This window comes from Podarcis melisellensis (assembly GCF_964234715.1).
Source record: "Podarcis melisellensis genome assembly, chromosome: 4".
NCBI classification, from domain to species: Eukaryota; Metazoa; Chordata; class Lepidosauria; order Squamata; family Lacertidae; genus Podarcis; species Podarcis melisellensis.
Window position 1 is genome coordinate 76,837,834 of NC_138531.1, and position 14,591 is coordinate 76,852,424.

The 14,591-nt window shown below is 38.8% G+C and overlaps 1 protein-coding gene across 2 annotated transcripts in view; it reads right to left on the minus strand.

The window, feature by feature from the left end:
• Window positions 1-14,591, minus strand: part of NBEA (neurobeachin) — a 341,694-nt gene that overhangs the window by 312,302 nt on the left and 14,801 nt on the right. For both annotated transcript variants that reach the window (XM_081909292.1, XM_081909293.1), the window contains exons 2-3: window positions 2,159-2,390; window positions 176-276 (exon numbers count right to left, since the gene is read on the minus strand). In XM_081909292.1, coding sequence (XP_081765418.1) covers window positions 176-276; window positions 2,159-2,390 — 333 coding nt within the window. The remainder of the gene's footprint in view (window positions 1-175; window positions 277-2,158; window positions 2,391-14,591) is intronic.

The following is a 14,591-nucleotide window of genomic DNA, read 5'->3' on the forward strand; positions in this document are numbered from 1 at the left end:
AACAATTATCTTTGCAATGCATTCGCTATTTGCAAGTTTCCTAACAAGACTAGAAAATAATTCTGCAAGCAGTTAGCAAAAACAATATTTAAAACAGAGACAAACTTTTAATTTCACACAAATCTATGGACAAATAAAATAAATCATAAACATCATTGCACCAGATACAGCTTACCCATATTCCATTTTCACCACGAAGCATGCTGAACAAAAGTTTCAACTCCTTGACAGTGATGCTGTAGCTGGCAAGTACCCCCAACATGTCTACGAGAAGATCTTCAAAGAAAAATAAAAGTACACTAGAATTTGTTCAAATGTTGTTCAAGCTGGATTTTAAAATTAAACTTTCTGAATGCTAGCTTCCCCAACCCTTAATACTGCCTCCAGCTATAAAACTCCTACTACCATTACATGCTATTAATAAAATGATCCTGCTTTTAAATGACTAAAAGTAACAAACCAACACATTTGTTAGAATGTTCTCTTATCTGGTTTCTATTTCAATATGTTGTTCACTATTTGGGGGCATCTCAGGTCAAAAAGCTATTTGTTTATAAAACTTTATTCCTATTGCCCCCTAAGAAACAGAAGATACAGTGGAACCTCGGGTTGCGAATGTGATCCGTGCAGGAGGCACGTTCACAACCTGCAGTGTTCGCAACATGCAGCCCACGTCTGCGCACACGCGGGTCACGATTCAGTGCTTTTGTGCATGCGCGAGAAGTGAAACCTGGAAGTAACCCGCTCCAGTACTTCCTGGTTCAGCGCAGTGCACAGCCTGAAAACGCATAACCTGAAACGTCTGTAACCCGAGTTTCCACTGTATATCAAGCTGGAAGATTATTTATCCTTCCTTTCCTGTGACTACTAATATAGACCCTCCAATACAGATCCTCCAAGTCTATATTTCAAGAGATGTGGGTTGCACTGTGGTCTAAACCACTGAGCCTTTTGGGCTTGCCAATCAGAAGGTCAGCTGTTTGGATCCCCGCAACAGGGTGAGCTCCCATTGCTCTGTCCCAGCTCCTGCCAACCTAGCAGTTCAAAAGCATGCCAGTGCAAGTACATAAATAGGTACCGCTGCTGCGGGAAAGCAAATGGCGTTTCCGTGCACTCTGGTTTCCTTCAGGGTGTTCCATTGCGCCAGAAGCGGTTTAGTCATGCTGGCCACATGACCCAGGGTTTGTAGGGAACATGAACCATCATACCACAATTTAGTCTACTTCACATAATTGTGTGGGAAAGGGAAAATTCAACATGTAGTTGCTATTTTTTATTAGCCACAAAAGATACTACAGTGGTACCTCAGTTTACGAACTTAATCCGTTCCAGAAGCCTGTTCTTAAGCCAAAGCTGTGCTTAAACCAAGGCGCGCTTTCCCTAATCAGGCCTCCCGCCGCCAGTGCCCTGTTACCGTTCGGCTTCCAATTGTAGACGGAGGTAAAGTTTGCTAATGGGAACACTACTTCCAGTTTTGCAGAGTTCATATAGTTAGTTCATAAACAGGGCTGTTCTTAAACCAAGGTACCACCGTGCTGGCCATTCAACTGCACACTGCAGGAACAAACCTTGGTTACTGCTCATGGTTTGTTTGCAGACACAAAGAACTATCCCAGGTTCAAATGACATGACAAGTCAGACTTCATCTTATTGTGTTCCGAGTGTGGTACCAGCACAGGTGAGGGAGGGGAAATAGGTACAGGAACTTTAGAGCAGTGTACTCCAGCATTGCAGTGTGTTTTAAACTGTGGTTTAATGTGATTTGTAAACCAGGTCACTTTTTTATTGCCTCCATTAACCAGAGGAAGTGCAGATAGAGAAATAAAATGGTTTATTAGGATTTTGTTATATTCATTAGTGACAGACACAAGTCCCAATTCAATATCCCAGCCCCGGTCAAATCTGCATTACTTCAATTAAGAAATATGAATTCTTCACTAATTTCCTGGTAAAAGGTACAAAAAGCTGCAATTGAGTTGAGTAGGGTCCCACTTTCATGGTAGTTTGCTCACTGACTAACTAGGGTAATATGTGCCTTTGTTACAAAATTACTATACTCCCCCCCCCCCCACGAATTCAGATGATATCTGAGATTCAGCACTACATCCACAGTGTTCAGAAATATTTCAATTCTACTCATCAATTTGGTGGTTTATACCTGCGATCATGTCATCCACAGTACTCATCTTCAGTAGCACTTGCTCAATTAAACCAACTTCTGTGCTGGTCTGTAAATTGCGGACACTTTTACGGAGGATGGCGGTGAACATACTCCAAATTTCTGCTTGACATGTTACATCACAGTGTTCTAAAAGTTCTGACATGCATGTTATACTTTCTGCATCTTGGATTATAAAGTTCATCTCTAGATCGAATTCTCCACCAACCAGCTGAAAACAAACACACAGAAAAAGAGAAAATGTTTATTTACTTACTAAGCAGTTTTCAAGAAGATTCAGGCACACTACCAAAATCACTCTTAATGCTTACTAAACACTTTGTGACCTATACAAATTGGTCTACTTTGCTAGGGCTATCGTGTTTCCTTTTTCTGCTGGCATTCTGAAAAGGCAAGCGGAGAAGCAGCCAGAACATGATGACAGTTTTCACTTTGTTGTGTTAGTCTTCTTCTTTGGCGATCACTCGTAGCCAAGTAAGATTGTCTTCCATAAACATTTAGTATTCTGATGAGAATCAGACATACTTAGGGCCATCCCTATCAGGAAACTGAGCTGTGGCAGCTCTGTCAGATGGCAGAATTTTTTATGCTATTAAATGGCAAAAAACTGTCATTCATATCCAGTATTTCCATTTCTTTTACGGAAGGAGTTTCCGCCATCACAGGAAAGGTTCATTCAATGGAGGAAGACTCCTTCTCCTGAAGGAAGAGAATTATTGCATCCGACAGTATTGTTTAATGCATCACTTGGATCATCCTTGGACAAGCCCCTCACAGTAATTGGAAACATTCAAAGAAGCATTCTAAAATACAGTGTGAATAACAGTAAAGAGTTTTGGTCAATGGAAGTCAACAAACATACAATTTTACACAGTTATTAATCCAGAAATATGAAAACCAAACTTAAGGAAATAAGTGGCATATCAGGCACCATCTAGCAAAACATTATATTGGTGTTAAAAAAATTAATGCCACACATAGATTTTCCAGAATTATAGAAAAAATAGTCCAAGACACTCATAAAATCTACCACACCAAACAAAATAATTCAGTTTTACTAAGCATTAAATCTGTCATATCAGAAAAAAGGAATTGTTTCCTTATATATGTCACTCTAATAGAGCTATTATAAACAGTGAGGGAGGGAAGACAACAAAATTATCTGTAAACATTGAGCTTAGATAACTGTAGTAATTCAAATATCTATTAGCAGACAGTAAATTATAAGCATTAGCAGTTTCTATAACAGCTCAAACACAATAAAAAAATTGTTCTTCTCTATCTAGTGTAATAAATTCATCTTCTGCTTTAAATCTTACTATTTTATTTTTATTGTTGATGAAACATGAAGTGTCTGATTTATAAACATTTCTGGTAACTATTAAGTCTTCTGAATCAGTAACCTTATAAAGTCATATAATTTTGTTCAACAGTTCTTTAATTAGAGAATATAATGATCAAACAATTTCTAGTTTGAAATCAGACCCAACTTGATCTATGGAAACTCCAACTTGCTTTACATCATAAGTAAAAAATAATTACTAAGTACAATTAATTATTCTGCAACTTGCTAATTCTTCAGGATGGCTCACACATATGTATTCATAAATACAAACACTGACAATCTCTTAGGTAGGTATACATGGCTATAGTTGAAAGGGTAAACCCATTGAAATTCATGGACCTAAGTTAGTCATGTTCGTTAACATCTATGATTCTACTCTGAGTAGGACTAGCATTGGATACAACCCAGAGACCCGAATCTTGCAAGTGAACATATACCCCAACCTCCATGAAATGCTAAATACTAAATTTATGTAAAGCCTGTAGTAATGTTTGAGTCAACCTGTAGAGGTAGAGGTTCCCAAGCCAACAGCTTTAGGGTTCAAAATTCATGGGAAAACACACAATAACACAAACACGTAGAGAAGAGTTTTCCAAACTGCGTGTCATGACACATTAATGTGTCAGCTGAAGTATGTAGGTGTGTCTTATGAACGCTCCCCGCACTCCTCCCGGGGCTGGAAAGGGGTTAGTTTAACCTTCAGTTTCCCAGTAAAACTGAATTACTGTATTGCGAAATGATGCATGTCTAAAAAGTGTGTCACCAATTTGGAAAGCTCTGATGTAGAGATTCCAGGCAAGAAACCAATAAGCAAAAGTGTGTGTTCAAAAGAACAAGGGTTCATTGAAACTGCATTCTCATGGAAAAATAAATATGCAAAATATAGTTTTCATTAACATACCCAATGGCTGTATGAAATAAATTTTAAAAGTATGTCTAATAATGTATACAACATATTTTGATAAGGTAAATCTCTGGCCGACACATTGCTAACATAAAAACAAACCCATGTGTACATATAATGTAGAAGTAGCCCATTTTAGTTCATTAAAGGCTATTTTCAACTGTATAACACAAATTTAAAAATATTTTTTTTTACTGCTTTAGATTGGTAATCCATCAAACCCAGCATTCTACCTCTAACAGACAGAACAATGTCAGAAAGCATAATCAATTTACAAATTGTTTATTTCTCAGCAGGCATTAAACTCCTTTAGAGGTGTCCTTCAAAACTGCTCTGGGATAAATGAATTGTGGATTCTGAGTTGAGAAATTTACGTCTGAGGTAATTCATGGCACAATCTCAGTAAGTGGTTGATTCTTGGAGAAAGCTTCCTGCTCCAAAATAAAGGCATCACACCATGTTACTGACCTTTAAAAGAATCAAAACTTTAAGTGAAAGGCATCACTTGCTAATCTTGTTTTGACTTCTCATTGCATGTATGCTCTGCTCTTAAGCAGAATTAACTCCATCTTATTTTATTATTTACAGGACTATTCAAACATCTGGGGTGTACAGGGTGCTGGGGGGAGTGGTAATACCACTGGTGGAGGAACGTCATCCTGGGGTAGTTTGTACACCTTTGGTACCCCACCCTGCATTCAACTCTCTGACAGACTCCAGCAGATTTAGGGGATGAGATGAGTAGTGGGTCCAACAGTCAAGAAGGCGGTTTCTCCACCTGCTGTATAGGGAAGTGAGGGGTAGATGGGGCTTGTCAACCTGGGAAAGGAGCCCATCTAGGAAAGGAAAACTCTGGTCCTAAACCTCTGCTGCCTTGTGGGATAGCTTTGGGAGAAGAAAAGGCTAATGAGTATACCCTACACCAGGCATGGCCAAGCTTGGCCCTCCAGTTGTTTTGGGACTACAACTGCCACCATCCCTAGCTAACAGGACCAGTGGTCAGGCATGATGAGAATTGTAGTCCCAAAACAGCTGGAGGGCCAAGTTTGGCCATGCCTGCCCTACACAAATCTAGAGTGGAATTGCTAAGACGGTTCTATGACACCTTGTATGCCTCCTTCTGAAAACTCCTGCAGCCAAGCTGCTGCCAAACGTATTGCTTTTCTTTTTCTTTTTTTGGACCACATCGGTAAGGCCAAGAGGGGGGTCATGTCATAGGGGCAGTCCAGAACCTCCATACACTGCCCAGGCTTGCCCTCCAGGTAGGTCACTTAAGTGCTGCAAATGTTGTGGTCTGACTTCACCCCTGTGGGCACACTTCACTCTCAAGACAGATGGATGCCAAATATTTACTAAAATATGGTGACATGGTTTGTGTTAGTATATAAAAGCTCTCAAATTTGTTCACTACCTGTAACTAGGATTGTCAACAGAAGCTTTAATATTACACATATGAAGCCCAAACTAAAGGATCTCTAGCACCCTCATAAGCAGTCATGTTTCAATATTCAACAACAGTTCCTAATAGCCTTCTCTTTCTTAAACTATAGAGGAACAAAATGTATTTTTCATATTACCCAGACAATTTATTTTTGACTGTATGCACCACATATTTAATATACTGAAACCACTGCACATGGAAATTTGACAGACCTTCATAATTTAGCAAGACCATTCATGTTAAATGCCAAAACTTACAAGAGTAATAATTAGTACTAACAAGATCTTTACTTAATTAGCTGCGTGCCTTTAACATATTTGACTTAGCCATTATCTCAGTCTGACTTTACCTCATAGGGGTGTTGTGAGGGTACTACTGCAACTGTTTTAAACCATGGGTAATATGAGTTCTAAACTGAATCTGAACCAGTAACCTGACCACTGCATTTTGGACCAGATGAGGCTTTCAGGGCACATCCATTTGGAGCAGGTTTCAACAGTCTAATATAGAGAATGCAGCACTCCTGACCACCATGGCTGCCTAAGCTTCCAGTGATAATCCTGGATCTATGAGCACGGCCAACTATGAAACTGTTCCTTCTAGAGAAGATCAACCCATTCAAAACAGGTAATCTCTCTACCTGCCAGAGTGGAGTACTCAGAACACATAATATTTATGGGTTTCATATCTGCATCCTGAGCTTAACTGGAGAAAGGGGATGATTGATAAAGGTAAGTACTGAATGGAGAAGGGGCAGGTGTGGAAATAAATAGAGCAGTCAGGCTAATTGGACCTCTGCATAATTTGGAAAATACTTCTCTTTTTACCAGTCATGGACTTTCTACAAAATGCATAACTCTTAATGAACTTAGAACTTAGTTAGTAAACTTCTCCCTTCTAGCCAGAAACGTATCAGCTTTGTCTCTTGGGATACTTTGCTGGAACAGGACTGGAAAATGCCAAGCTTTGAAGGCTCTGGTCATTCTTGGAAAGTAAGGCCCAGAAGGTCCTGCTGGGAGACAGCTATCCTACTCCACCACATTTAGCCTATGAAATTCCACTATTTTCCTTCCTGTTTTGAATGCCATCAACATCTACATAAAGCCATTGGAGGTGATTTGGGCTGAATAGTCACATGAATGCTAAAGACAGTCTGTGCTGCATCCCACTTTCTCGTTTTTATTTGCTCCTAGGGAGACTACAAATGCTCAGAAGCAGTATTTGTAGGCCGTGATGGACTAGATGGGAGTGAACAAACTGAATCCAGTTTAATCTACCAGGCAGCAAAGATATGACTCTTATCAAAGGGAAGGTCAGTTTTGAATGTGATTATGTAGTTAGTTATCTTTGCAGTTCCTGAGAAGTGTTTGCTGAGCTATACTGTATTGTGTTGTTTTTGTTCAACTGTGTTTTAATTGTTTAATGGGTTGTTAGCTGCACAAGGGTCACATAACATCATTTATATAGCAGGGAACAGATCTGCCACGTCTCAGGCGACTCACTTTTTGAACTTCAAGAATACAAGAGCATATGTGACAGCATAGGGGCATAAAACATGTGAAAAGGGCCTAACACAAAGGGAAGACTTTGCACAATTTTAACCAAGGAAAGGTTGAATGAAGAAAAGGCAACAGCACAATCCCATATAAAGTCACGTGTGTGTTATATACAGGTCTGCCTCTCAAAAATGTACGCTAGATCAGAACACAGAAGCTATGTGGCAAACAGGAGCCAACCCTGTAGAATGCTATCTCTGAAGCACCGTCACCAGCTGCTGCTTGAAACATAACTTAAGTGCTTACTATTAAAAACGATTCAAAATCCTATGCATCAAGGTCTTCATCAGAGACCCTAGTGCTGCTGCACTCCAATGTTAGATACCTACTACCTGGTCACAGGTGAAAGGGCCTTCGGAGTTGTGGCACACCATCAGAATGCTCTACCTCAGAAACCTCACTTGGAGCCTCTTCTTATGCCACCACAGTCTCAGACAATCACTACTTAATTTTCTGGACCTTTATAAAATCTGTTTGGTTTCAGTCTTCTGCTGTTTTAACTATGTTGCTGGTGTTTGATACATTGTTTAAACTCTTGATATTGATCAATTGCTCACTAACCTAGATGTCAGAGAATATAAATCTTTTTAAATAAAGTAGAATTTGGGTTTTAAAAAGAACCTATTACACAATTTCTTTAGTATAGTTGCCTTCTGGACAGATAAAGAATTAACTTTGGAGTCTGTACAGTCTAAGTAAATGTTACTTATGAACACTACTAAATTCCTGGCTATTAATATTTCAACTGTCTATAGAAGAACAGAAAATGCATTTTAAAAAATAAACTCTTAAAACAGACGTAAGATGGATAATTTAATTTTTAAAGTTCAGTGTATATTATTTGACCTATAAACACCAAGCAGATTTAAGTCAGAACTCAAGAATACAAATCACTACGAATATGGAAGTCTTACTTATGGTATTGCAGGCAGTACCTACACAGGGGAATTTCTGCTTTTGTAATGTTGATATCAATTATCAAAATTACCACAGAATAGTGGATAAACATTACCCGGTGCACATCAAGCCTATTTTTGTAGCAGCACGGTTGAACAGACAAAGCTTAAGACTTTTTTCCTCTGTAGTCCCTTGCAGAATAAGGCAAGCAAAAGTTCAGTGTAAATGATATTCAACTATATAAATAGAAATATGGAAACATGAAAACCTGTCTGGGTTTACTCTTTTGTTTAAACAAATAATGTTTGAAATCCCTCGGCATGCTGATGCAACTCTCCTGAGATGTCTGAGATCAGATGATATTAAGGAACTAACAGGAACTATTACTACAAGTAATAGGAGGATTTTAGGATTGCGTATTATATGTAAGGCAAATCCAGTTATCAATAAACCAATAATTATACATTTACACAAATCCATTTATATTAGCTTTCTAGTCTAAAGGCAATCCTTACTGCACTGGAGTAAAAGTGTAAAGTTCATACATTTAGAATTTCAAACATGTGGCATGTTTCTGAAATAAAAAGAAAAATGGAATAGAAAAATTCCAAACAGTAATTCTTTCATTACGATGCAATATCTATTATAAGAGAATGGAGGGCCCAATACGCAGCTAGAGTTGGGAAGGATTCTTGCTTGCTCTACATTTTGGAGCAAATCTTCTCATTTTGCTCCTCTAGAACCATACATAGCAGACTGATTTGCAGTTTAAGCATAATCAATGGACTGAAGTGACCATGTGGCTGCACTGTACAAGGACATGATACGGAAAAGAAAATATAAGATGGGTAGCCATCTTTTTTTCCGTATAATTCTCAAGAAAGGGACTGAATGTTATGATATGCATTCAATTCCTGGAAGCATTTTAAAAGGTAAAATGTCTTTTTTCCTCATGGCAGGTGAGGTAACCACTCTAAGCAGCTTACACCATTTTAAAAGTGGAAGGAAGGAACTACCCTCATAAGTACTTTGTTTTTAAGGCAGATTTTGAATTATTTTTATTTCATAATTTATTTCATAAAATTTCTATACCACTTGATGGTAGAAGAAGCTCAAAGTAGTTTTCTGTCCCAAACCAATTTGTTTGATGAAACAAAACCTGCTTGGGACAGATATATGATCTCTCTATCTCTGTGTGCAGCTGATCAAGTTTTAATGAAACCACCAATCCATGACAAATTTTCAAACAGAAACTCAGCAATCTTTCATGACAATGAACTCCACATTAGCCACCATTTCTTCATTTTGTGCTGCTATGGGCCTTCCACTTTTTGGATCATCTCCATGGCTATCTCTGTACCCTGTGTAATGTTCAGCTGCCCAATTTTCAGTTGTGGGGAATGACAGAGAAGATCTATGATAAACATTCCAGCTAAGGACAAACATCCATTGTCAATATCTATTTACACCTTCTTTTATAAAAATATAGCGGTGTATTCAATTACTGCCCCTCAACTGATGGAACACTCTTTGATCCAATGGAGCCTTCCATCAATGAACAAATTCCTCTTTTTCCTACAGACCTTCATGCTGTTCTAAAGTGTTTGCCAATGCTTTGGATAAGATGCGGGGGTGGAAGGGTGGAAGAAGAATAACAAATCACCCTCAAATCATCATTATTGACTTTCATCAAGAATTAAAAACATTCCTGTTTACTCCAGCATTTACTGTCTGAAAGATAATGTTCCTGCAAACTGCAAAATCATTGTCTGAGATAATGATATTGTTTTGAGGGGGGTGCAATCTTTATGTTGTGTTTGTCATCCTGGGCTCCTTTGAGAAGGGTGGGATATTAAGGGGATTACAAATAAATAAATGAATTTCATACAACCCATCATATTTTATTATCCTCTTCCCTCTGTTGAATTCAGATAAATGGCTGAAAGTAGTATTTCTTACATTGGGTTCATGAATAACAGATTAACAAAAGTTAGTTTAGAAAGTTGAATTATGAAGAGTTGAGATTCAAGTTTTTAACCCTGCTGTTCATTAAAACAGTGGTTTCCCCAACTACCATAGTCTCCAGATTAACTAACTCACCATAAGTGGTTCAGTTTAAAATGATCAGTCACCCTGTGGTTTCTTTGGCTGCTCTTTACTGTAACCTTAGCCATAAAGGCACTAATGTTCCAGGGGTCTGAATACTGGAAATAATTTGGTCTGCAAAGTGCAGCTAGAAATGTTTGCAGTATAAGAGCTGTGGATAATCAAGTGACAAGGCAAATTACCATAGAAGAAAAGCATAAGGTTACTAGAAATCATGCACTAGGAGTGTACATTTCCATCAAACCAGCAGTCCTAAAGCCTTGATGGTGGTGGTGGTGGTGAGCGTGAAAGAAAGTAGGGTTACTTCTCCACATCTCCTTCAGAACTGGCTGACTGGGATGAGGTATTTATGTTTGGTCTTACTTTTAGAATCAAACCCTCAGAACCAGGCTATCAACAGTGCTACAATGTTAAACGGTATGTTACAATATATAGGAAGAACACCTGACTAACTGAGATTATTATTTTAAACAACTCTAAAGAATTTAATTAGAAAAAAAGAAGAGTTTAACTAGAGCTGGTGTGCTGCAGTGACCAAAATGCCCTACTGGGGAGACCCAAGTTCACATTCCTAAACCACTGTGAGAACACAGTGGGTGACAAGAAAACTATGTAATGCCACCCCAAGGTTTTTGGAAGACGGGAGAAGACATAAACATAATGATTTTTAATAATTTATTATTTTAATTTATTTAGTTTTATTGAAAGATTACCTTTCTGTTTGAGTTATATCCAATGGTGTTGCTCAGCAGATGGCAAGGCTTCTGACAGCAAAAGAAGAGAAACCATTTCCATGATTCTTACCCACTCTGCATCCACCCACTAGGGCAGCCTTTCTCAACCTGTGGGTCCCCAGATCTTGTTGAACTACAACTCCCATCACCCCAAGTGAGCAAGGCCAGAGCTCAGGGATGATGGGAGTTGTAGTCCAACATCTGGGGACCCACAGGTTGAGAACTTCTGCACTAGAGGGTTGGAGGACCCTCTAAAGCAGATTTAGGGGCACAGGGGAAATGCTGGAAGCATACTGCCTATATTCTGCAATAGTAAAATCCTTTGTCTGTACATTTCCAAGATCACTTACTTAAAAACTAAGGCTGCAGAATCCTCTGCGCACTTATTTGGAAAAGTCCTCTTGAACAAAGTGAGACATATTATATGTATATGGACACCCACAATAATGCATACATCACTGCAGGCATGTGCAGAGCATGTCTAAGGCTCGGTGCAGGAGTCTTGTTAGAATAAAGTTATGAACTCAAACAGTTTATAACTGTCATAAACTCAAACCAGCTGGTCCCTGGCAGGGCCCCCCAGCCAGCTTAGCCCTCTGAGGCCTGGGGCAAGTGCACCTAGCTGCCCCCACCCTGCACTGGCCTGCATGACTGTCACTGAAACTGTTATAAGTCCTTTAAAGAAATCTACACTCATCATATAACCACATATAGACAGTTACATGTTTACATTCAATTCATGTTTTATTTTAAATCAGATTTTTCAAAGGAAACACACAATTTTTTTTTAAACGATAAAAATCTGTTTAATTTTTTTACTGTATCAATTTTATATCAATACCTTCCTTGGAACTCAGGTCAAACTGAAGAAATATAATAGAAATCTAACAGTGATTTACTGCTTAATACTACTCTTATTTCTGATTAAATCAGGAAATCTTGATACAAATGCTCATCAACTTCTGCTGCTCAGGTAACTTTAGCTATGGTTTACAAGAGAGTCTGAAAAGCACCAGAGGCTGCTAATCAGATGTAGTCCTTACTAAATAGTATTAACATGACATTATCACATGGATTTCTTCTGTTTTAACATTAAGTTAATGCATGCTTAGGAATGTGGTCTCAAAAACTTTCATATGTAACAAACTGAAGCTCATGAACAGAAGCTGTTTTGTCAGTTCACTGTATTATGAATCCTAAATGCTTCAAAAATACACTAACCATATTAAAGACCAAGTGCATGTTTCCAGACCTCAAAAATAAAATGAAAATACTAATATAATATATAATATTAACAAAATACTTCAAGTTTTTAAACATCACAATCAGGATTTTATGTGGCTAGACTATCTCTGATCCTACTTATGTGCTTAAATCACATGATCAAGCTCAGAATGCAAAGGTTAACAATAATACCTTGTGTTGCTTAAGTTTTTGTTCACTGTGGACTGACAAAGTTGATAGCCCAAATCTAATCTAGACTGACTAAATACACTCCACAATTGCAACAGGAATTCAACAACTACTTTAAACAATATGCAGTCCACACTTCATTAAAGAGAATAAAGGAAGATTCCTACATCAGCTAAAAACTAGAGGAGGAGTTTATGTAGACAATATAATTATCCAAATGGGAATTTATCAAGGACACCCATGCAACCATTAATGATGCTCAAAATACCCTGAGGTTTAATTAGCACAATCGCTTTAAAAAAGTAAAAGACAATACATATTACACATATGTAATATAAGACATAAATTACCACCAAAATTTGGCAAACTAGAGATTTGAATTATTCTTCATTTAATATAAACTAGAGGTAATTTTTTTCAATATTCTGCCATTTTGTTTTTGCTCTCTTTTCACCAAGTTGCATGTAATATGTAAATAAGGTCTCTCAACAAAGTAAAAAAAAAAAATTAAAACTACATCATGGTACTCATTAGTTTTGCATATTTATAGTTTAAAACAGTTTGGGGAATTTTCTAATATGCAGATTTGAAAATAGCACCACAAAACTAATATAGTTCAAATATTTATATTTTTAACTTTTAGTATAAATGTACTAACTTATCAGTCACCTCAGTAAAGGAATACACTGGCATGCCTCTCATGTATCACTGACTAAATTACAGCCTCTTAGTGCAGACACAAGCAGGAAGAAGCCAAAGTAAAGACCCCTGCCCCATGCAGTCAATAATAGGGACTTTCACAGCTTTTGTTTTGCTTTCACAGAATCCTGATTTATAAATAAGTAAGAAACAGTGAGGGACACGGGTGGCGCTGTGGGTAAAACCTCAGCGCCTAGGACTTGCCGATCGCATGGTCGGCGGTTCGAATCCCCGCGGCGGGGTGCGCTCCCGTTGTTCGGTCCCAGTGCCTCCCAACCTAGCAGTTTGAAAGCACCCCCGGGTGCAAGTAGATAAATAGGGACTGCTTACCAGCGGGAAGGTAAACGGCGTTCCGTGTACTGCGCTGGCTCGCCAGATGCAGCTTGTCACGCTGGCCACGTGACCCGGAAGTGTCTGCAAACAGCGCTGGCTCCCGACCTATAGAGTGAGATGAGCGCACAACCCTAGAGTCTGGCAAGACTGGCCCGTATGGGCAGGGGTACCTTTACCTTTACCTTTAAGAAACAGTGAATGTAGTTTAAAACAATCTCTGGCCTGTTTCAAAACCAGTCCACCTCAAACCACAAGTTATGAAGCTGACTAATTTATCTAACCAAAGTTTGTTGTAAACCACCTCTGGTTTGTGCAGAGCAAGCTAGGATTCTCTGAAAGTGGCACTAAATGTCACAGACATCTTTCTTCTAGCTATGTGGGAGTAGCAGCGGAGGAAGAAAGCATGTGGAACAAATAGGACTTGTGTATCCAAGTGCCTCTTGAAGCTACTAACATGAGTCTGACCAAACTGCAGGAGGCAGTGGAAGACAGGAGTGGCTGGCGTGCTCTGGTCCATGGGGTCACGAAGAGTTGGACACGACTAAACGACAACAATTCCAAGTGCCAGTGGAGTAGGGAAGCAGGCAGTAAATAAGGACTAACACAAACTGGTGTTGGATTAAATTAGGTCACACAACTTTACTGATTACAAGGCAACAGGTTTAGCATAGGAATTTGGTATGTATCCACACGATCAAACCAAACCACCTGATGGTAGATGAGCTGTCATTCAACAGTTGGGGGTGACCACTGTTGAAGTCCCCCATGGCACCAACTGCTTCCAGGAGACCTCATCCAGTCACTGGTAGAGGGCATCATGGGCCCATCAGCCCCCAACTGGGCTTCTGGGGAGAAAGCACTGCTCTCCAAGATCCCTTATGGGTATCCCTGCTTGAATAAAGCAGCGTACCCTTACCCTGTTCCTCTATACTAAAGATTAATCCCAATATCTTAGATGTCATAGAAAAATTGTGACACTTGCTA